Here is a 23,055-nt window from a genome sequence, read left to right as displayed (position 1 = left end):
CGCGCGGGCCCGTGCTGCGCTTATATGCCCTCGGTGCGCGTGGTGGGGGGAGGGCGGGCCAGAGTCTATATAGGGGGGCGGCGCGCGCTCACGGCGCACCGTAGCCGACTCGCTAGCGCCGGGTGAGGAGCTGCCGCTTGTGCTTTTTTTGTTGCTTGAGGAGGAGGAAGAATGACAGGCCGCGGCAAGGGAGGAAAGGGGCTGGGCAAGGGTGGCGCCAAGCGGCACCGCAAGGTGTTGCGCGACAACATCCAGGGCATCACGAAGCCCGCCATCCGCCGCCTGGCTCGCAGGGGCGGCGTGAAGCGCATCTCTGGTCTGATCTACGAGGAGACCCGCGGAGTGCTGAAGGTGTTCCTGGAGAACGTGATCCGCGACGCGGTGACGTACACTGAGCACGCCAAGCGCAAGACTGTGACGGCCATGGACGTGGTGTACGCCCTGAAGAGGCAGGGGCGCACCCTGTACGGTTTCGGCGGTTAGGCAGGCAGCCGGTGTGCTGTGCTGTGGCCTTCCCGCGGCCGTGCCGTTGCCCGTGCTTGGTGGGAGAGACGAAAAACGGCCCTTTTCAGGGCCACCACACTGTTCGGAAATTGAAAAGTGCGAAAGGGTCTGTGTTGCCTGCCTGCCTCTGTGTGTGTGTGTTTGTTGTTGTTGTTGTTGTTGTTGTGCGCCTCTGTTGCTTTGCGTGCGTGCGTTCCGTTTGGAGTTTCGACGTGACGTGTGTGATGATGGATGCGGGAGGGCGCGGCTGAGTCCGGTGTGTGCGTGGTTTGTTTGTGGCGCGGGCCGGATCATCGATCGGATCAGCTGTTTGGTTTGGTTTGGTTTGTCCTGTGCCTGTGTGTTTGGAGAGCGCGCGCGGCGGCCCGCGTGTCGTCCGTCGTCGGGCCGTTACGCGCTCTTTTAATTATGAACATATTAACAATGATCACATCACATTATTGGTGTATTGATGTCGTTGTCGTTGTTTGGAACGCGACTGTGCGTGCGTGGAGGGGTGCAGAAAAAATGTGTGTGTGTTCGGCCACACGGGCTGTGGACAAGATGGCGGACGTGCGCCGGCGCTGTGGACGTTGTTGTAAAGTGCGGCGAGGACGACGGAAACTTTGCTTTGGACGTAGGTTTGTGTGGTGGCCCTGAAAAGGGCCGATTGTTGTGAGGCGAGCCGGCAAGGCAAAGGCGCGTTTGCGTTTGCGTGCAGGGAGCACGCAAGCGCAGCGCCGCGGTCCCTGTTTAGGCCTTCTTCTCGGTCTTCTTTGGCAGCAGGACGGCCTGGATGTTGGGCAGGACACCACCCTGTGCGATGGTGACGCCCGACAAGAGCTTGTTGAGCTCCTCGTCGTTGCGGATGGCGAGCTGCAGGTGGCGCGGGATGATGCGCGTCTTCTTGTTGTCGCGGGCCGCGTTTCCGGCCAGCTCGAGCACCTCAGCCGCGAGGTACTCCATGACGGCGGCGAGGTAGACGGGCGCCCCGGCGCCGACGCGCTCGGCGTAGTTTCCCTTGCGCAGGAGGCGGTGGATTCTGCCGACCGGGAACTGGAGCCCAGCCCTGCTTGAGCGGGACTTTGACTTGCCCTTGACTTTGCCTCCCTTTCCGCGTCCGGACATGGCGTTTGGCTAGTGGCGTAAGCGCTAAACACGTAACCGTAACGGTGCGAGCCGCAGCGAGTCGAGCAGCGGAGTGCGTGCGTGTGCCGGCGGCGGCGGGGTGGGGGTCCCTTTATGGGCTCGGGTGCGGCGGCCGGTTGCGCGCGCGCCCCATTGGTCGGCGGCCGCAACAGGGCGAGCTGGTAAAGGTGCGGTGTTGCGGTAGCGGCGGGTGCCACTGTGTGGGGAGACGCTGACTAGAGCGGAGCGCTTGCTGCCTGTTGTTGTACGTTCGAGATGCCGCCCAAGACTAGCGGGAAGGCCGCCAAGAAGGCCGGCAAGGCGCAGAAGAACATTTCGAAGGGCGACAAGAAGAAGAAGCGCAAGAGGAAGGAGAGCTATGCCATCTACATCTACAAGGTGCTGAAGCAGGTGCACCCCGACACGGGCATCTCGTCGAAGGCGATGAGCATCATGAACAGCTTCGTGAACGACATTTTCGAGCGCATTGCGGCCGAGGCGTCTCGCCTGGCGCACTACAACAAGCGCTCGACCATCACGTCCCGCGAGATCCAGACGGCTGTGCGGCTCTTGCTGCCTGGCGAGCTGGCCAAGCACGCCGTGAGCGAGGGCACGAAGGCGGTGACCAAGTACACGAGCTCCAAGTAAGGAGGAGGTTGTTACTTCGGCTCTTGGAAGGAAGGAAGGAAGGAAGGAAGGAAGGAAGCTCCCTCCGTTGCGAGAGCGGCAAAACGGCCCTTTTCAGGGCCACCAAATTGCCTTTGCGGGAAGAGCGGAATTGTTTGTGTGTGTGTGAGTGAGTGAGTGAGTGAGTGAGTGAGAGGGGCGGCATAGCTACCCGGTTTGGTTGGTTGCGAGGCAGCTGGTGGTGCTGCTGTGCCGTGGTGGTGTGGTCTCGAATGTGGTTGTGGTTGTGGTTACTGGGGTACGGCCGCGAGGGTTTGGTTGCCGCCGGTGTGACGTGGAATGCGTGCACGAGTCTTGGCGTGGTTGTTTGTCGACACACAGATAGATCGATAGGAGGTGTTGGTGCTGTCTGTGGCGCTGATTCATGTCTTTGTCTCCGTCTGCCCGGTTAGTCACGTGACTGCAATTGAAAGTCCTCGCGATTGATTGATTGTTGGATGTCACCGTTACGGCCGTCTGTTGTCACATCATACATGATGGCGAGGGTGAAATGTTGTGTTGCCGTCGACTATTCCCTTTGCTGTACGGCGCGTTGGTGTGTGTGTGTTGGTGACGTTTTAAATGGACGTGTCGTACTATCATCCATTACGAAGTCGCCAAGAAATGTACGGGCGGGTGGGGTAGGCGACACGCACGGTGGTGTACCTATTTGGCCCTTGATTTGATGATAGCCGTTTCTGCAGTTTGACTGATGATTGATTGGACTGTTGTGCGCACGCACGTCATTCACGGTGCACGTGTGTTCGGTTGAGTACAGTAAGCGTGAGGCTAGACGACGACGGTCGTTGTTTGTTGTTATGGGCGTACACGCGTTTCGTTGGTCTGTGTCCCCCGGTGTGAAATGGCAGGTGTGTCGGTGATGTGATCCGATCCGGCGGCTCTGAGTAACTGTCAATATCGGCGCGGTACACCGGCGTCATGGCAACGTGTCGGTGTTCACACCAGTCGCACTGTGGCACCGTCGGCGCCGCGAACGGTGACGAAAGGCTGACCTTTGATCGGTCGAGTGTCGTGTCTGGGCAGAACGTGTGGAATGAGCAAAACTGTTGGGGACGGAAACAATGGTGGAGGAGGGGAACGGAAAGTAATAAAACAAACAAAATGGAGAAGCAATCACCGGAAAACGAAGCAGGGAAAAACGGAGAGGCGCTGTCTATAGCAACGGAACGTTCCCGTGCATTGCAGCCGCACTGAAAGGCGTTTACGGCGCGGCTGCAGGTGTCGGCCGTGGTGACGGCTGAATTGCATTGCCTTCCCGGATGAAACGTTCGCCGACATGGCTCGGAGGAGGAATCTATGAGAATGCGTTGCCCTTGCCTGCCGTTTCGTGTGCCCTCCTGTTGTGTACGCTGTTGTTGTCCGGTGTAGCGAAGGGTGTGTATGTAGGGGTGTGTGTGTGTTTAGTGGGGAATTGGAAGGTCGATAGCTGCCGTCACGGTCAAGATAACGCAGTCAAAGGTGTCGCGAAAAAGTGTGTTAGCCGTGGTTGGTTGGTTCGTGTGTTTTAAAGAGAATGGACGAGAGAGAGAAAGTAGGTGGAGAGTGCGTTGCGTGTTGCCTAACTGCGTCCGCGAATATGGCAGTAGTTGGTGGTGGGCGTGCCCTTGCATGTGGCCCGGAAGGCGTGTCCGTTTCGCGGTAGTGGCACCGCTGCTGGCATATTCGGGAGATGGGAGGGGCGCGAAAGGAGAAAGGAGACGCGGAGGCTTTTAAAGACGGGGAGGGCGCGTGTGGGTGGCTCGCGCTGCGCTCGGCGGTTGTGTTTGTGCAACAAATGTGTTGCCGGGAGGGGACCGTTGTTGTGGTGCGGTTGTAGCCTCAGACGCGGCCGGCAGTGAACGTGAGACGACGGATGCGGGCCGGGGCGGCGCATGTCGCCGGTGCCATGCCTTTTAAGAGCCGCGTGGTCGGGGGTGTGCGCACCGTGTGTCGTGTTGCGAGACAGCATCATTTGTGCTGCGTGGCGTGGCGTGGCGTGGGGGCGAGGAGAGCGAGCCGCGCGGTGTGCTTGTGCGCCGGAGAATGGCACACTGCGCCTGCCCGTTGAGGAGGCCGATGGCCGTGGTGTGGTGGAAATGGAGCGCGTCGGACGTGCACCAATGAGAAAGAGAAACAAAGCGGCGACAACGAACGAAAGGGGGAGGGAGGCCATTGTGTCACATGCGGCGGTGGGAGGAAAAAAAAAAAAACAAACAAACAAACAAACAAGAAACGAAGACGTAAGAAAGAGGAGAAACAACAAAGAGAATGAGTCGTGCGTTCGCGAGGGGGGGTGCGCGTGTAACTCCGGTACGCGCAGTGCCGGAGCCCAACGGCTGTGTCGTCGACGCCAGTGCTTGTCGGCCGAATGGGTGCGGGAATAGAGGCAGCGTCGGCACGGAGAAGCAAGCAAGAAGGAAGGACGCACGCGCGCTGCGGCGTTTGGCGCGGTTTGCGGCTGGCGCCTTTGGTGGCAACGGCCGGGACAAGCAGCGGTGTATGGTGGTGTGCGGGGCGGACAGGGGCGGCGGCGGTGGTGGACTGGGAGGAGGCGAGGCGGCGCCGACGGTGGCGTGTGGTACGGCGAAAACGGGACGGACGGACGGCGGATGTTGGAGAGGCGCCGCGCACGCAGACACATGGAAGGAAGGAAGGAACGAACGCAAGGGAACAAATGGAGGGGGCGAATGTGGAGATGCGGGCAGGCGGTGGTGTTTGTGGGCATGTGGTGGGGAGAAGGGCGGGGGCGGGAGGACAGAGGCGAGGCGACTGCGTGCTTGCTCGCTCGCTCGCGTGTCTTTTGTTTTTGTGTTTGTTTTTCCATCGTTTGGTCGCCTTGGAGCCTGTCGGTCCCGTCCGTGTGTGGCCACGCTTCGGGTGCGTGTATGTTTGTACGTTTCGTTTGTTCGTCTTCTGCAGCAGAGGCGGTGCGCGGCAGTGGGAACGCCTGCCTGGCGGCTGGGACGGCCAGCAAATGCGGTTGGATGGGCGGCCACAGCACCGCACCTGTGCCCAAGGAGGCGACGCTGGCGGCGGGGCCCCCTCGGATGCGGCCGGCTGGGGGCTGTGTGCGCTGCCGCTGCCGCTGCCGCCGCCGCCGCCGCCGCCGCCGCCGCCGCCGCCGCCGCCGCCGCCGCCGGTGCTGGTGCTGGTGCTGGTGCAGCAGCAACAACGACGAACAACGAGTAAGCAAGAAGAGGACGAAGCGGATGGCTGGTGGGTGAGTGCATTTATTTAGGCGGTCGACAAGGCAGTGCGTGATGTGGCGTTGTGACGGGGGTTTGCTCACGTGGCCTCGTTTGTGTTGATGCGCAGGAAGATGAGATGCGGGCAGACGCAGACGCGTACAGAGAGACGAGCCCGGTCTGCAGCAGGATGTGTGGCGCGGCGCGCCGAGTGCAGAGCAGCGCGCGCCGCCTGGGCCGGGCTGGGCCCGCCCGGCGGCGGGCCGCGCTGTTGTCGCGGACGTGAGCGCCCCCTGGCGGGTGGTCGGAGGCGGCGCGGTGGACGTGTGTCCGGTTGGCCAGTGCACATTGCGAGTGGCTGGCTGGCGGTCGGCGGCGAGACGGGAGAGGAGGTATGTGTCGCGGGCGCCTTTGCTGCGCTGCGTCGTTGCGTGCCTGGGCGTGCGCCTGTCGACTGTGTGTGACTGTGTTGGGCGTTGTGCCACGTACGTGTGTGCTCGGCCGAAGGCGTCGGAAGAAAAAGAGAGAGAGAGACGGGCGGGAAAGTGGGTCGGTGTGCGTGCGTCGCCCGTGATGCGATGATGTCGCGTCATGTCATGTCATGTCTTTGCGAAACGGCTGCCGAGAGGTGTGTGGTGGCGAGCGGGAATGTGCGTTTGGTGGTTGCCGGCCGGCCGGCAGTTGTTGGTGGTTCCTCCTGTGTGGTTGTTTGTGCTGCTTTGATGGCAACGTGGAAGGACGCCGGTTTTTCCGTGCCTTGCGTGTGGTTGTGTCGACGGTGACTGGTTGGGGGTGTGCGCCGATGCACGTGCCATGTTGTTATGTTTGGGTCGTGAGTGTGTTTTTGGCTGTGTTGTTGTGTACGGGAAGGGGGAGAGAGGAGGAGGCGGCGGCGGCGGCGGCGGCGGCGGGGGTGATAGTGCGTGCAGTAGTGCCGTTGCGACGGGCGTCGGGTGGAGCCGTGCGTAGTGGCGGAAAGGTGTAGGTTGCGGGAAGCGAGCCCGTCGCGTGTCGTCGTCGACGACGGGGTCGCGTGCGCTGTGAATCGAGAGTGGCGGGAAAGGGGCAGCGTGCCGCTGTGTCGTGGTCGTTAGCAGAGGCCTGTGTGCCTGTCCGTTTGTTTTCTGTCGGACGCTTGGTGCGAGGTGTTTGTTTTGTTTTGTTGCCGCCGCCGCGGTTGTTTTTGTTTGTCGGCTGTGCTGTGTCGGTGGGTCGGCGAGCTGTTTTGCGGTGCGTGAATGTGTTGGTGCAAAAGTGGCGGCGGCGTCATGGCTGCGACCGCGACGAGCCGCGGGCGCGCCATTGATGATGTTGAACACAGAGCGGCTGTGTGCAATGGGAGGCCTTGTGTACGGGTAGCGGTGTTGTCGTACGTGCATCCGGCCCGGTGCGGAAAGCGCCGTTGCGGTTGCGGGTTGCCTCTGGTCGCGACGTGTGGTGCTCGGCTTTGTGGGTTTTTTTGGTGCCCCTTTGGCCGGTGGGTGGTGTTTGTTGTTTGTGTGTGTGTGTGTGTGTGTGTGTGTGTGGTCGGTCTCTTTGGCGCTCGGTATATATCTGCCTCCTGCTCGGTCTTGTTGTCGACGTCGTCTGTAGTTTTTTGCGGCTTGCCGACGACCGACCGACCGAACTACTACCTACCTGTGACAGCTACGTGTGGCGCCCGAAGGTGAACGTAACGTGACCTCGGCGCCCTTAGCCTAACCTAAGATGTCCGGCCGTAAGGTAGGTGCGGCCACCTGACGCCTCACGTCCGAACGCTTAACCTAACTTTGACGCCTAACCTAACTTTAACCCTTAACCTAACCCACGTCCACCTAACGTAACCTAACCTAACCCAAGCGACGCCAACCCTAACCTAAGGTGTTGTACACTGCGAATGTCGAAGGCATGTTATAGTCTTAGGTGGAGAGCACTACACGCAACAAGCGGCTACACGGGTAGCAGGGGTTGTGTGGCGTGGGCTGGGCGGTTTTGTTAGGTTAGATGGCCTTGGGCAAGTACAGAAAGGGGGCAACAGCAGCCTCAACGGGTGCGGGGACCAAGCAGCAATCGGTATCGTTTGTTAATTGTCAACTGTCGAAGCTGCGTTGGTACAGTACCGGAACCGCAAGCGCTGACAGAGAAAGCACCGAAGCTCTGCAATCGTGATAAGGTACAGAAAGCTGGCTGACGCCAGGGATAAATTCTGCCGAAATTGTCACAAAGGTACAGACGGTGTTTTAGAAAGGCTCGATTGCATGCAACCGGTGGTGGTGTGTTCGTCGCTGTTTGAGTAGTAGTTTTGATCCTGTAGTGAAGTAGAGGTGGATGGTTCCTGTGAAATATTGTGGGTGGAGGTTACACCCAACAACCGAGCTAGGTTTAATAATAATTGGCTCCTTTGACCGACCTCCCGACGCAGCAGCATTAGTGGCAGAACAACGGAGAGACGGATTTTGGAAACACATTTCACATACATTTTCCTCAGCATGTTAGGGTCTTAGGTGGAGATTTCAATTTACCCGATATAGACTGGGACACTCAGATGATGTTCAGGACGGGTGGTAGGGGGACAGAGAGCATCGAGTGACATTATACTGAGTGCACTGTCCGAAAATCACCTCGAGCAAAATGAACAGAGAACCGACTCGTGGAGATAACATCGTGGACCTACGGATGACAAACAGACCCGAACGTGTTTCGACTCTGTATGTGCAGAACAGGGACGCAGTGATCATAAGGCCGTTGCAGGGAGGACGGTGTATCTATCTGTTTTGGCTAGCAAGAGTAATAGAAGGCAGATTTGCAGACGACCCGACAGATGAAAAGGCAAATGCCTGTTCCGACACTGACAATGTTGAGTGTTCATGGAGAAAGTGCAAGGCAATGGTAAAAATGCGTTTTTAGACAGGTACGTGCCGAGTGTCGAACTGTGAGGGATGGGAAAAAAAACCCACCGTGGTATACTACAACAACAACGTTAGGAAACTGTTGCGAAAGCAAAGAGAGCTTCACCCAAAGTTTAAACGCAGCCAAAACCTCCGAGACAAACAGAAGCTAAACGATGTCCAAAGTGTGAGCGTAAGGAGGGCTATGCGTGAAGCGTTCAGTGAATTCGAAAGTAGAACAAACCCTATGTACCGACGTTGACAGAAAATGCTAGGACGTTCCGGTCTTGCGTTGAATCAGTAAGTGGCTCGAAACAGCATATCCAGACACTCCGGCATGGTGATGGCATTGAAACAGAGGATGACACGCGTAAAGCTGTGAAATACCTAAACACCTGTTTCCAAAGCTGTTTCACAGAGGACGGACCGCACTGCAGTTCCGTCTCTAAATGCTCGCACGAACGAGAAACCGGCTGACATCGAAATAAGTGTCCAAGGAGGAATGGGAAAGTCCGCCGGACCCGACGGGATTACCAATTCGCGATTCCTACACAGGGTACGCGAAACAACCTGCCCCCCTTCTAACAGCCGTGTACCGCAAGTCTCTGGAGAGGAAGGGAGGGTTCCAAATGATTGGAAAAGAGCACAGGTAGTCCCAGTCGTCGAGCAGATGCGCAAAAACCATAGACCCATATCTCTGACGTCGATGTGTTGTAGAACATGTTGTTTGCTCGAGTATCATGTCGTTTGTGGAAACTCCAGAGTCTACTATGTAGGAATCCATGTTGGATTCCGGAAACAGCGATCGTGTGTGAGACCCCCAGCTCGCTTTATTTGCGCATGAGACCCAGAAAATATGAGATACAGGCTCCCAGGTGGATGCCATTGTCGTTGACGTCCGGAAGGCGTTCGATACAGCTCCGCACCGTCGCCTGATAAACGACGTAAGAGTCTACAGAATATCAGACCAACTGTGTGGCTGGATTGACGAGATGTTAGCAGACGGAACACAGCATGTTGTTATCAATGGAGAGACAGACGTCTACAGACGTTAAAGTAACCCCTGGCGTGCCACGGGGGAGTGTTATGGGACCATTGCTTTTCACAATTCATATCATATAAATGAGCTAGTAGATAGTGCCGGACGTTCCATGCGTCGTTTCGCGGATGATGTGCTGTATGTAGTATACAGAGAGGTTGCAGGACGATCGGCAGCGGATAGGCACCCGGTGCAGGGAGTGGCAACTGTCCCCTTAACATAGACAAATGTGATGTATTGCGAATATACAGAAAGAAGGATCGTTTATTGTATGATTGATTATATGATAGCGGGACAAACACTGGTAGCTGTGACGTCTGTAAAATATGTATCTGGGAGTATGCGTGCGGAATGATTTGGAAGTGGAATGATGATCAGATAAAAGTAATTGTTGGTAAGGCGGGTACCAGGTTGAGATGCACTGGGAGAATGCTTAGCAAAAATGTAGTCCATCAACAAAGGAGGTGGCTTACAAAAACACGCGTTCGACCGACCCATACGTGAGTGTTGCCCACCAGTGTGGGATGCGTAGCAGGTCGGGTTGACGGAGGAGATAGAGAAAGGTCCAACGTTTCGTCACAGGGTTATGTGGTAACCGTGATAGTTAAGTGGCAGACTCTGCAAGGGAGGCGCTCTCTGCATCGCGGTGTAGCTTGCTCGCCAGGTTTTCGAGAGGGTGCGTTTCCGGATGAGGTATCGAATATATTGCTTCCCCGTACGTATATACCTCCCGAGGAGATCCCGAATGTAGTAAAAGTAGAGAGATTCGAGCGCGCACGGAGGCTTTCAGACAGTCGTTGTTCCCGCGAACCATACGCGACTGGAACGGCAAAGGGAGGCAATGACGACAGTGGCACGTAACGTAAAAAGTGCCCTCCGCCACACACCGTTGGGTGGCTTGCGGCGTATAAATGTAGGAGGTCGGCTGTCGTGTGTGCTTGGAGGCAGATTCGGTGTGTCTGTAGTTGCGGACGGCGGTCAGCCCCCCTCGCGTAAGCGGCGAGGGGCGGCGGCGCTCGGTTGGCCGGTGCCGATGTTGCGCAGGCGGCGCCCGTTTTGTTTGCGGCGGGCAATTTTGTGAGAAAGGGGCGCGAATGTTGGCGGGCGAGGTGGCCCGACGGCTGCGGGCCGATCGGGAAACGGTGGGAGGGCGATGGGGCGGCGGAGGTGCGTTTGCACGGCCGGCATCGCCGCACGCCTCCGCTTGTGTGGCTGTGGCGGCGGCCGCGCTGGCCGGGCTGGCGCGGCGACGGTGTGGCACTTTTGCCGAAGGTTTGGCCATTGTGGCGGGTCGTCGGCTGGGGCTGTGGGGGCGGCATGTGGGCGGGGGCGGCGATTCTCGGCGGGCCGAGCCAGGCTGTAGCGCGCGGTAGCTGCAGTTTGGCCGTGGTTTGCGGCGCTGCCGTGGCGACTGGTTGGCGACTGTGGTGTGGCCGTGTGTAGCCCCATCCTCGGTGGTTTGAACGGCGCGGGTGGTTGCGGCGCAGGTTTGGGGCTGGTCCGCACAGGCTGTCGGACGTTGGGCGGTAGCAAGCGCGGGAGGCGCGGCGCGGCGGCGCGCAGAGTGGCGGCCGCTCTCTCGGCCGTCCGCGCCCGCCCGCGACACTGGCTGGGCCTGGCGGCGCGGCGGCTATTCTCTGCCGCCGTGCTTGCCGCCTGCCGCTCTCGCTCTCGCTCTCGTGTGTGTACGCGCGTCGTCGAAATAATGGCAGATCAGGCGGCTACGAACGAGACTGCTGCGGCACCCGCCGCCACCGGCACGACGAAGAAGGCCAAGTCTGCGGCGTCTGCGAAGAAGCCGCGCGCCAAGCCTGCGCACCCGCGCACCTCTGAGATGGTGACGGCCGCCATCAAGAGTCTGAAGGAGCGCGGCGGCTCGTCGCTGCAGGCGATCAAGAAGTACATTGCCGCGCACTACAAGCTGGACGCGGAGAAGCTGGCGCCCTTTATCAAGAAGTACCTCAAGTCGGCCGTCGTGGCTGGCGAGCTGGTGCAGACGAAGGGGAAGGGCGCGTCCGGCTCTTTCAAGCTTGCCGGCGCCGGCGGCGGGGCGGCCGAGGGCGGCAAGGCCCGTGCCGGCGGTGCGAAGAAGAAGCGCGCCGCTCCGGCCAGCAAGGAGAAGAAGGGCGCCCGTGCGGCCGGCGCAAAGAAGGCTGGTGGCGTGAAGGCGGCGACCGGTCGGAAGGCGGGCGCCGCCAAGAAGGCGTCTGCGGCGTCGGCGGCTCCCGCGGGTGCGAAGAAGGCGGCTGCGGCCAAGCCGGCCAAGGCCAAGTCGCCGTCGAAGGCGAAGAAGGCCGCGAAGGTTCCGACGAAGAAGCCGAAGGCGCCGCGCCCGAAGAAGGCGACGACGCCGTCTAAGGCGAAGGCTTCGCCCAAGAAGAAGAAGTGAAGTTAAAGTAAAGAAAGGAAAGGGGAAGGAAGGGAAGGGCTGGCGCTTGACCCCGTCGTCCCCCACCCCCCTCCCCCGCGTCGTCTAGTGGCGCGCGATGGCACGGCTGCGCGCGGCCCAAAACGGCCCTTCTCAGGGCCATCAGAGGACGTCGGGAAGGCGTTGATTGTCGTGCTTGGCGCGTTGTGTTGTCTTGTTTGGGTGGCCGTGCGTGCATGCGCCGGGGTGTGTGTGTGTGTGTGTGTGTGTGTGTGTGGGGTTGGTTGGTGTTTGTGTGGCGTTTCTGTATGACCCTTGTGGGTACTGTGTGCGTGCCGTGGTGGTTGGATTGTGGGGCCGGTGGCGGTAGGCGGCGGCGCGCGGTAGCGGAGCGGTTGTGGCCGTTTTGTTTTGTGTTTTGTATTTTGTGCGGCGGCCGACGGTTGGTTTCTCATGTTTCTGGAGACTCTGTTTGTTTGCTTGCTTTGCGGATGGCGCGTCTTGTTTGTTATGTGTGTGTCCTCTCTGTGTGAAAGGGGGACGGGGACGTTGAGACGTGGAAGTGGCCGGCGGGAATTGGGAAGGCGCGGTGGCGCCTCGGAGACGGCGGCGGCCAGCCACCCGTGGTGACGTCGTCCGGCTGTTTGTTTGTGTGTATTTGAAGGGGTGGGGTGGGATGACGTCGATTGTGATTGTTGGCGAGAGCGGCTGTGTACGGGAGGGAGGGTGGGGAATTGTGGTGGTTGTTTTAACGGGGCTAGAGAGAGAGGCTGGGCGGCAAGACCGACAAAAGTTTTGCTCGCGACGGAGAGATGTTAGTGGCCCTGAAAAGGGCCGTTTTTTTTGTGTTGCGCGCGTGCGGTGCCGTGCCGCGGCTAAGCGGTTTAGGCGCGCTCGCCGCGGATGCGGCGCGCGAGCTGGATGTCCTTGGGCATGATGGTGACGCGCTTGGCGTGGATTGCGCACAGGTTGGTGTCTTCGAAGAGGCCGACGAGGTAGGCCTCGCTGGCCTCCTGCAGGGCCATGACTGCGGAGCTCTGGAAGCGCAGGTCGGTCTTGAAGTCCTGGGCGATCTCGCGCACTAGGCGCTGGAACGGCAGCTTGCGGATGAGCAGCTCTGTGCTCTTCTGGTAGCGCCTGATTTCTCGCAGGGCGACGGTGCCCGGCCTGTAGCGGTGGGGCTTCTTGACGCCGCCGGTGGCGGGCGCGCTCTTCCTCGCCGCCTTGGTGGCGAGCTGTTTGCGCGGCGCCTTTCCGCCGGTGGACTTGCGGGCCGTTTGCTTTGTGCGGGCCATAGCGGTTAGCGGTGCGTGCGGTAGCGAAGCGTCCGGTGCTGCCTTGACAACGGGCCCGCGCGGGCCCGTGCTGCGCTTATATGCCCTCGGTGCGCGTGGTGGGGGGAGGGCGGGCCAGAGTCTATATAGGGGGGCGGCGCGCGCTCACGGCGCACCGTAGCCGACTCGCTAGCGCCGGGTGAGGAGCTGCCGCTTGTGCTTTTTTTGTTGCTTGAGGAGGAGGAAGAATGACAGGCCGCGGCAAGGGAGGAAAGGGGCTGGGCAAGGGTGGCGCCAAGCGGCACCGCAAGGTGTTGCGCGACAACATCCAGGGCATCACGAAGCCCGCCATCCGCCGCCTGGCTCGCAGGGGCGGCGTGAAGCGCATCTCTGGTCTGATCTACGAGGAGACCCGCGGAGTGCTGAAGGTGTTCCTGGAGAACGTGATCCGCGACGCGGTGACGTACACTGAGCACGCCAAGCGCAAGACTGTGACGGCCATGGACGTGGTGTACGCCCTGAAGAGGCAGGGGCGCACCCTGTACGGTTTCGGCGGTTAGGCAGGCAGCCGGTGTGCTGTGCTGTGGCCTTCCCGCGGCCGTGCCGTTGCCCGTGCTTGGTGGGAGAGACGAAAAACGGCCCTTTTCAGGGCCACCACACTGTTCGGAAATTGAAAAGTGCGAAAGGGTCTGTGTTGCCTGCCTGCCTCTGTGTGTGTGTGTTTGTTGTTGTTGTTGTTGTTGTTGTGCGCCTCTGTTGCTTTGCGTGCGTGCGTTCCGTTTGGAGTTTCGACGTGACGTGTGTGATGATGGATGCGGGAGGGCGCGGCTGAGTCCGGTGTGTGCGTGGTTTGTTTGTGGCGCGGGCCGGATCATCGATCGGATCAGCTGTTTGGTTTGGTTTGGTTTGTCCTGTGCCTGTGTGTTTGGAGAGCGCGCGCGGCGGCCCGCGTGTCGTCCGTCGTCGGGCCGTTACGCGCTCTTTTAATTATGAACATATTAACAATGATCACATCACATTATTGGTGTATTGATGTCGTTGTCGTTGTTTGGAACGCGACTGTGCGTGCGTGGAGGGGTGCAGAAAAAATGTGTGTGTGTTCGGCCACACGGGCTGTGGACAAGATGGCGGACGTGCGCCGGCGCTGTGGACGTTGTTGTAAAGTGCGGCGAGGACGACGGAAACTTTGCTTTGGACGTAGGTTTGTGTGGTGGCCCTGAAAAGGGCCGATTGTTGTGAGGCGAGCCGGCAAGGCAAAGGCGCGTTTGCGTTTGCGTGCAGGGAGCACGCAAGCGCAGCGCCGCGGTCCCTGTTTAGGCCTTCTTCTCGGTCTTCTTTGGCAGCAGGACGGCCTGGATGTTGGGCAGGACACCACCCTGTGCGATGGTGACGCCCGACAAGAGCTTGTTGAGCTCCTCGTCGTTGCGGATGGCGAGCTGCAGGTGGCGCGGGATGATGCGCGTCTTCTTGTTGTCGCGGGCCGCGTTTCCGGCCAGCTCGAGCACCTCAGCCGCGAGGTACTCCATGACGGCGGCGAGGTAGACGGGCGCCCCGGCGCCGACGCGCTCGGCGTAGTTTCCCTTGCGCAGGAGGCGGTGGATTCTGCCGACCGGGAACTGGAGCCCAGCCCTGCTTGAGCGGGACTTTGACTTGCCCTTGACTTTGCCTCCCTTTCCGCGTCCGGACATGGCGTTTGGCTAGTGGCGTAAGCGCTAAACACGTAACCGTAACGGTGCGAGCCGCAGCGAGTCGAGCAGCGGAGTGCGTGCGTGTGCCGGCGGCGCTTCGCTTCGCTTGCTTGAAAATCACGGACCTCCTCAGTCCGGAGATGGTGGAGGCTAAGCAGCAGTGCTGCTGTTCCTCCTTGATTCCTCTGTTGTTGTTGTTGTATTTGTGGCCTCTCGTTGGAATCGGCCTCGGCTACCCCGCTGAGTTTAGACTAGCGAAGTAGTCATGCATTGGTATGTCTTCTGGGGCAGGCTGACGCCTGCCGGAGCGCCACTCCTCCTTCACCCACTTCTCTGTGACCCGGGTGATGTGTTCCCAGTCCGAAGGGGTGAAGATGGGGCGGCTGTTGAGCAGTTTCAGCTCCTTCCTGGTTACGGCCTCATGCAAGATGCACCGCATGTGTTTGAGGTCACACGGTTGGTGAGGCGGTGGTGGCTTCGCGGGCGCCGGCGTGAAGGGGTATGGGTTGTCCCCGTGAGGGTACGACCCGTCCTTCAGCGACGCCACGATCTTCTTGAGGAAAGGCTGCACGCTCCGCTCGTCTGGGAGCGGGAGGGGCAGCTCTTCGTCTGTTACCGCTTCTTCGGGTTGCGAAGAAGTGGTCTTCGTCCTGTGGGGTGGAGTGACTGGACGGGAGAACTGGTATGTCCCGTTATGAAGAGACGCGAACACCTGCAGCACAGGGTCCAAGCTGAGGTCCGTACTGAGCGGCCGGCCTTCTGTCTCCGCCGCGGCAGCTGGGGGTGTCTCCGTGTGCGTCTCCTCGTCGTGAGCCCGCGGCTCGACCTCCCCGTCAGGAGGGAGAGCAGGCTGCACCACTTCGATCTCCATAGGTGCCTCCGCGCCGCCCGTCACATCAACTGGCGGCTCGGGTGGCACCGTCTGGGTGGAGGCGTCGACCCCCGTTGGCCGACTCGCAGTGGGGTTTGGCGTCTTCCTGAGGACCCGCAGCTCCTCACGCAGCTGTTGCAGCTGGCGGTGAACAGCCACGAGTTCCTCCCTCATGGCGGCCCTCTCGGCCGCGAGGGCCGTGTGGAAGGCGGCCAGTGCGTCGTCTGTGGTGGCTTCGCGACGGCACGGTCCGCCACCCCCGCGGGAACGGGGGGGCGGGACGTCCGTCTCGACGCCAGGCACCTCTGCTGGGCGTGGGGCGGCCATCTTGTCTCTGTAGCCCCGCACGTAGGCGCAGCTGCGCGAGTTTGCGGCGTGGGCACCGCCGCAATTCACGCACTTGGCAGCCGCGTCGCGAGGCTTGGTGCAGTCGCGTGTGTCGTGTGCCTCGGCACACTTCAAACACGCTGGAGTGCCCCTGCACACTTTGGCGATGTGCCCCATCTTCTGGCACTTGAAGCATTGCTGCTCAGTGCGCTGCTTCTTCTTGTGGCGGCGACTGCGACCGCGGTCCTTCCCGATCGCATCGACAAGGAGTTCGATCGCGGCCGCAATCTTGCTGCCCTTCCTGCGTACAGCCATGTTCGCCTGCGTGTGGAGGTGCGTGCGCGCCGGCTTCTTCAGCTGCCACGTGTACAGCGTGCCCGTGCGCTCCGTCCGCAGTCTCCAGCGTCCGCCGAGCGAGTGCCGGCGGCGGCGGGGTGGGGGTCCCTTTATGGGCTCGGGTGCGGCGGCCGGTTGCGCGCGCGCCCCATTGGTCGGCGGCCGCAACAGGGCGAGCTGGTAAAGGTGCGGTGTTGCGGTAGCGGCGGGTGCCACTGTGTGGGGAGACGCTGACTAGAGCGGAGCGCTTGCTGCCTGTTGTTGTACGTTCGAGATGCCGCCCAAGACTAGCGGGAAGGCCGCCAAGAAGGCCGGCAAGGCGCAGAAGAACATTTCGAAGGGCGACAAGAAGAAGAAGCGCAAGAGGAAGGAGAGCTATGCCATCTACATCTACAAGGTGCTGAAGCAGGTGCACCCCGACACGGGCATCTCGTCGAAGGCGATGAGCATCATGAACAGCTTCGTGAACGACATTTTCGAGCGCATTGCGGCCGAGGCGTCTCGCCTGGCGCACTACAACAAGCGCTCGACCATCACGTCCCGCGAGATCCAGACGGCTGTGCGGCTCTTGCTGCCTGGCGAGCTGGCCAAGCACGCCGTGAGCGAGGGCACGAAGGCGGTGACCAAGTACACGAGCTCCAAGTAAGGAGGAGGTTGTTACTTCGGCTCTTGGAAGGAAGGAAGGAAGGAAGGAAGGAAGGAAGGAAGGAAGGAAGCTCCCTCCGTTGCGAGAGCGGCAAAACGGCCCTTTTCAGGGCCACCAAATTGCCTTTGCGGGAAGAGCGGAATTGTTTGTGTGTGTGTGAGTGAGTGAGTGAGTGAGTGAGTGAGAGGGGCGGCATAGCTACCCGGTTTGGTTGGTTGCGAGGCAGCTGGTGGTGCTGCTGTGCCGTGGTGGTGTGGTCTCGAATGTGGTTGTGGTTGTGGTTACTGGGGTACGGCCGCGAGGGTTTGGTTGCCGCCGGTGTGACGTGGAATGCGTGCACGAGTCTTGGCGTGGTTGTTTGTCGACACACAGATAGATCGATAGGAGGTGTTGGTGCTGTCTGTGGCGCTGATTCATGTCTTTGTCTCCGTCTGCCCGGTTAGTCACGTGACTGCAATTGAAAGTCCTCGCGATTGATTGATTGTTGGATGTCACCGTTACGGCCGTCTGTTGTCACATCATACATGATGGCGAGGGTGAAATGTTGTGTTGCCGTCGACTATTCCCTTTGCTGTACGGCGCGTTGGTGTGTGTGTGTTGGTGACGTTTTAAATGGACGTGTCGTACTATCATCCATTACGAAGTCGCCAAGAAATGTACGGGCGGGTGGGGTAGGCGACACGCACGGTGGTGTACCTATTTGGCCCTTGATTTGATGATAGCCGTTTCTGCAGTTTGACTGATGATTGATTGGACTGTTGTGCGCACGCACGTCATTCACGGTGCACGTGTGTTCGGTTGAGTACAGTAAGCGTGAGGCTAGACGACGACGGTCGTTGTTTGTTGTTATGGGCGTACACGCGTTTCGTTGGTCTGTGTCCCCCGGTGTGAAATGGCAGGTGTGTCGGTGATGTGATCCGATCCGGCGGCTCTGAGTAACTGTCAATATCGGCGCGGTACACCGGCGTCATGGCAACGTGTCGGTGTTCACACCAGTCGCACTGTGGCACCGTCGGCGCCGCGAACGGTGACGAAAGGCTGACCTTTGATCGGTCGAGTGTCGTGTCTGGGCAGAACGTGTGGAATGAGCAAAACTGTTGGGGACGGAAACAATGGTGGAGGAGGGGAACGGAAAGTAATAAAACAAACAAAATGGAGAAGCAATCACCGGAAAACGAAGCAGGGAAAAACGGAGAGGCGCTGTCTATAGCAACGGAACGTTCCCGTGCATTGCAGCCGCACTGAAAGGCGTTTACGGCGCGGCTGCAGGTGTCGGCCGTGGTGACGGCTGAATTGCATTGCCTTCCCGGATGAAACGTTCGCCGACATGGCTCGGAGGAGGAATCTATGAGAATGCGTTGCCCTTGCCTGCCGTTTCGTGTGCCCTCCTGTTGTGTACGCTGTTGTTGTCCGGTGTAGCGAAGGGTGTGTATGTAGGGGTGTGTGTGTGTTTAGTGGGGAATTGGAAGGTCGATAGCTGCCGTCACGGTCAAGATAACGCAGTCAAAGGTGTCGCGAAAAAGTGTGTTAGCCGTGGTTGGTTGGTTCGTGTGTTTTAAAGAGAATGGACGAGAGAGAGAAAGTAGGTGGAGAGTGCGTTGCGTGTTGCCTAACTGCGTCCGCGAATATGGCAGTAGTTGGTGGTGGGCGTGCCCTTGCATGTGGCCCGGAAGGCGTGTCCGTTTCGCGGTAGTGGCACCGCTGCTGGCATATTCGGGAGATGGGAGGGGCGCGAAAGGAGAAAGGAGACGCGGAGGCTTTTAAAGACGGGGAGGGCGCGTGTGGGTGGCTCGCGCTGCGCTCGGCGGTTGTGTTTGTGCAACAAATGTGTTGCCGGGAGGGGACCGTTGTTGTGGTGCGGTTGTAGCCTCAGACGCGGCCGGCAGTGAACGTGAGACGACGGATGCGGGCCGGGGCGGCGCATGTCGCCGGTGCCATGCCTTTTAAGAGCCGCGTGGTCGGGGGTGTGCGCACCGTGTGTCGTGTTGCGAGACAGCATCATTTGTGCTGCGTGGCGTGGCGTGGCGTGGGGGCGAGGAGAGCGAGCCGCGCGGTGTGCTTGTGCGCCGGAGAATGGCACACTGCGCCTGCCCGTTGAGGAGGCCGATGGCCGTGGTGTGGTGGAAATGGAGCGCGTCGGACGTGCACCAATGAGAAAGAGAAACAAAGCGGCGACAACGAACGAAAGGGGGAGGGAGGCCATTGTGTCACATGCGGCGGTGGGAGGAAAAAAAAAAAAACAAACAAACAAACAAACAAGAAACGAAGACGTAAGAAAGAGGAGAAACAACAAAGAGAATGAGTCGTGCGTTCGCGAGGGGGGGTGCGCGTGTAACTCCGGTACGCGCAGTGCCGGAGCCCAACGGCTGTGTCGTCGACGCCAGTGCTTGTCGGCCGAATGGGTGCGGGAATAGAGGCAGCGTCGGCACGGAGAAGCAAGCAAGAAGGAAGGACGCACGCGCGCTGCGGCGTTTGGCGCGGTTTGCGGCTGGCGCCTTTGGTGGCAACGGCCGGGACAAGCAGCGGTGTATGGTGGTGTGCGGGGCGGACAGGGGCGGCGGCGGTGGTGGACTGGGAGGAGGCGAGGCGGCGCCGACGGTGGCGTGTGGTACGGCGAAAACGGGACGGACGGACGGCGGATGTTGGAGAGGCGCCGCGCACGCAGACACATGGAAGGAAGGAAGGAACGAACGCAAGGGAACAAATGGAGGGGGCGAATGTGGAGATGCGGGCAGGCGGTGGTGTTTGTGGGCATGTGGTGGGGAGAAGGGCGGGGGCGGGAGGACAGAGGCGAGGCGACTGCGTGCTTGCTCGCTCGCTCGCGTGTCTTTTGTTTTTGTGTTTGTTTTTCCATCGTTTGGTCGCCTTGGAGCCTGTCGGTCCCGTCCGTGTGTGGCCACGCTTCGGGTGCGTGTATGTTTGTACGTTTCGTTTGTTCGTCTTCTGCAGCAGAGGCGGTGCGCGGCAGTGGGAACGCCTGCCTGGCGGCTGGGACGGCCAGCAAATGCGGTTGGATGGGCGGCCACAGCACCGCACCTGTGCCCAAGGAGGCGACGCTGGCGGCGGGGCCCCCTCGGATGCGGCCGGCTGGGGGCTGTGTGCGCTGCCGCTGCCGCTGCCGCCGCCGCCGCCGCCGCCGCCGCCGCCGCCGCCGCCGCCGCCGCCGCCGCCGCCGCCGGTGCTGGTGCTGGTGCTGGTGCAGCAGCAACAACGACGAACAACGAGTAAGCAAGAAGAGGACGAAGCGGATGGCTGGTGGGTGAGTGCATTTATTTAGGCGGTCGACAAGGCAGTGCGTGATGTGGCGTTGTGACGGGGGTTTGCTCACGTGGCCTCGTTTGTGTTGATGCGCAGGAAGATGAGATGCGGGCAGACGCAGACGCGTACAGAGAGACGAGCCCGGTCTGCAGCAGGATGTGTGGCGCGGCGCGCCGAGTGCAGAGCAGCGCGCGCCGCCTGGGCCGGGCTGGGCCCGCCCGGCGGCGGGCCGCGCTGTTGTCGCGGACGTGAGCGCCCCCTGGCGGGTGGTCGGAGGCGGCGCGGTGGACGTGTGTCCGGTTGGCCAGTGCACATTGCGAGTGGCTGGCTGGCGGTCGGCGGCGAGACGGGAGAGGAGGTATGTGTCGCGGGCGCCTTTGCTGCGCTGCGTCGTTGCGTGCCTGGGCGTGCGCCTGTCGACTGTGTGTGACTGTGTTGGGCGTTGTGCCACGTACGTGTGTGCTCGGCCGAAGGCGTCGGAAGAAAAAGAGAGAGAGAGACGGGCGGGAAAGTGGGTCGGTGTGCGTGCGTCGCCCGTGATGCGATGATGTCGCGTCATGTCATGTCATGTCTTTGCGAAACGGCTGCCGAGAGGTGTGTGGTGGCGAGCGGGAATGTGCGTTTGGTGGTTGCCGGCCGGCCGGCAGTTGTTGGTGGTTCCTCCTGTGTGGTTGTTTGTGCTGCTTTGATGGCAACGTGGAAGGACGCCGGTTTTTCCGTGCCTTGCGTGTGGTTGTGTCGACGGTGACTGGTTGGGGGTGTGCGCCGATGCACGTGCCATGTTGTTATGTTTGGGTCGTGAGTGTGTTTTTGGCTGTGTTGTTGTGTACGGGAAGGGGGAGAGAGGAGGAGGCGGCGGCGGCGGCGGCGGCGGCGGGGGTGATAGTGCGTGCAGTAGTGCCGTTGCGACGGGCGTCGGGTGGAGCCGTGCGTAGTGGCGGAAAGGTGTAGGTTGCGGGAAGCGAGCCCGTCGCGTGTCGTCGTCGACGACGGGGTCGCGTGCGCTGTGAATCGAGAGTGGCGGGAAAGGGGCAGCGTGCCGCTGTGTCGTGGTCGTTAGCAGAGGCCTGTGTGCCTGTCCGTTTGTTTTCTGTCGGACGCTTGGTGCGAGGTGTTTGTTTTGTTTTGTTGCCGCCGCCGCGGTTGTTTTTGTTTGTCGGCTGTGCTGTGTCGGTGGGTCGGCGAGCTGTTTTGCGGTGCGTGAATGTGTTGGTGCAAAAGTGGCGGCGGCGTCATGGCTGCGACCGCGACGAGCCGCGGGCGCGCCATTGATGATGTTGAACACAGAGCGGCTGTGTGCAATGGGAGGCCTTGTGTACGGGTAGCGGTGTTGTCGTACGTGCATCCGGCCCGGTGCGGAAAGCGCCGTTGCGGTTGCGGGTTGCCTCTGGTCGCGACGTGTGGTGCTCGGCTTTGTGGGTTTTTTTGGTGCCCCTTTGGCCGGTGGGTGGTGTTTGTTGTTTTGTGTGTGTGTGTGTGTGTGTGTGTGTGGTCGGTCTCTTTGGCGCTCGGTATATATCTGCCTCCTGCTCGGTCTTGTTGTCGACGTCGTCTGTAGTTTTTTGCGGCTTGCCGACGACCGACCGACCGAACTACTACCTACCTGTGACAGCTACGTGTGGCGCCCGAAGGTGAACGTAACGTGACCTCGGCGCCCTTAGCCTAACCTAAGATGTCCGGCCGTAAGGTAGGTGCGGCCACCTGACGCCTCACGTCCGAACGCTTAACCTAACTTTGACGCCTAACCTAACTTTAACCCTTAACCTAACCCACGTCCACCTAACGTAACCTAACCTAACCCAAGCGACGCCAACCCTAACCTAAGGTGTTGTACACTGCGAATGTCGAAGGCATGTTATAGTCTTAGGTGGAGAGCACTACACGCAACAAGCGGCTACACGGGTAGCAGGGGTTGTGTGGCGTGGGCTGGGCGGTTTTGTTAGGTTAGATGGCCTTGGGCAAGTACAGAAAGGGGGCAACAGCAGCCTCAACGGGTGCGGGGACCAAGCAGCAATCGGTATCGTTTGTTAATTGTCAACTGTCGAAGCTGCGTTGGTACAGTACCGGAACCGCAAGCGCTGACAGAGAAAGCACCGAAGCTCTGCAATCGTGATAAGGTACAGAAAGCTGGCTGACGCCAGGGATAAATTCTGCCGAAATTGTCACAAAGGTACAGACGGTGTTTTAGAAAGGCTCGATTGCATGCAACCGGTGGTGGTGTGTTCGTCGCTGTTTGAGTAGTAGTTTTGATCCTGTAGTGAAGTAGAGGTGGATGGTTCCTGTGAAATATTGTGGGTGGAGGTTACACCCAACAACCGAGCTAGGTTTAATAATAATTGGCTCCTTTGACCGACCTCCCGACGCAGCAGCATTAGTGGCAGAACAACGGAGAGACGGATTTTGGAAACACATTTCACATACATTTTCCTCAGCATGTTAGGGTCTTAGGTGGAGATTTCAATTTACCCGATATAGACTGGGACACTCAGATGATGTTCAGGACGGGTGGTAGGGGGACAGAGAGCATCGAGTGACATTATACTGAGTGCACTGTCCGAAAATCACCTCGAGCAAAATGAACAGAGAACCGACTCGTGGAGATAACATCGTGGACCTACGGATGACAAACAGACCCGAACGTGTTTCGACTCTGTATGTGCAGAACAGGGACGCAGTGATCATAAGGCCGTTGCAGGGAGGACGGTGTATCTATCTGTTTTGGCTAGCAAGAGTAATAGAAGGCAGATTTGCAGACGACCCGACAGATGAAAAGGCAAATGCCTGTTCCGACACTGACAATGTTGAGTGTTCATGGAGAAAGTGCAAGGCAATGGTAAAAATGCGTTTTTAGACAGGTACGTGCCGAGTGTCGAACTGTGAGGGATGGGAAAAAAAACCCACCGTGGTATACTACAACAA

General features: G+C 59.9%; 2 protein-coding genes across 2 annotated transcripts; both read right to left on the bottom strand.

Annotated features, from left to right (window-relative positions):
- Positions 1-6,061: 6,061 nt before the first annotated feature.
- Positions 6,062-6,841, bottom strand: LOC126222716 (uncharacterized). The gene has a single exon (XM_049942186.1). It carries the CDS (start codon positions 6,839-6,841, stop codon positions 6,062-6,064), a length of 780 nt encoding a protein of 259 aa, XP_049798143.1.
- Positions 6,842-20,701: 13,860 nt separating this feature from the next.
- Positions 20,702-21,481, bottom strand: LOC126222721 (uncharacterized). Its single transcript, XM_049942191.1, has one exon. It carries the CDS (start codon positions 21,479-21,481, stop codon positions 20,702-20,704), a length of 780 nt encoding a protein of 259 aa, XP_049798148.1.
- Between the last annotated feature and the right edge of the window lie 1,574 nt (positions 21,482-23,055).

Source organism: Schistocerca nitens, unplaced genomic scaffold (genome assembly GCF_023898315.1).
Source record: "Schistocerca nitens isolate TAMUIC-IGC-003100 unplaced genomic scaffold, iqSchNite1.1 HiC_scaffold_244, whole genome shotgun sequence".
Taxonomy (NCBI): Eukaryota; Metazoa; Arthropoda; class Insecta; order Orthoptera; family Acrididae; genus Schistocerca; species Schistocerca nitens.
Note: the sequence above shows the minus strand (reverse complement) of the source record. Positions and strands in the feature narration are given on the sequence as shown.

Coding starts and splice junctions, on each gene's coding strand:
- LOC126222716 (XM_049942186.1), bottom strand. CDS start 6,841: ATGCACGTACGACAACACCGCTACCCGTACACAAGGCCTCCCATTGCA.
- LOC126222721 (XM_049942191.1), bottom strand. CDS start 21,481: ATGCACGTACGACAACACCGCTACCCGTACACAAGGCCTCCCATTGCA.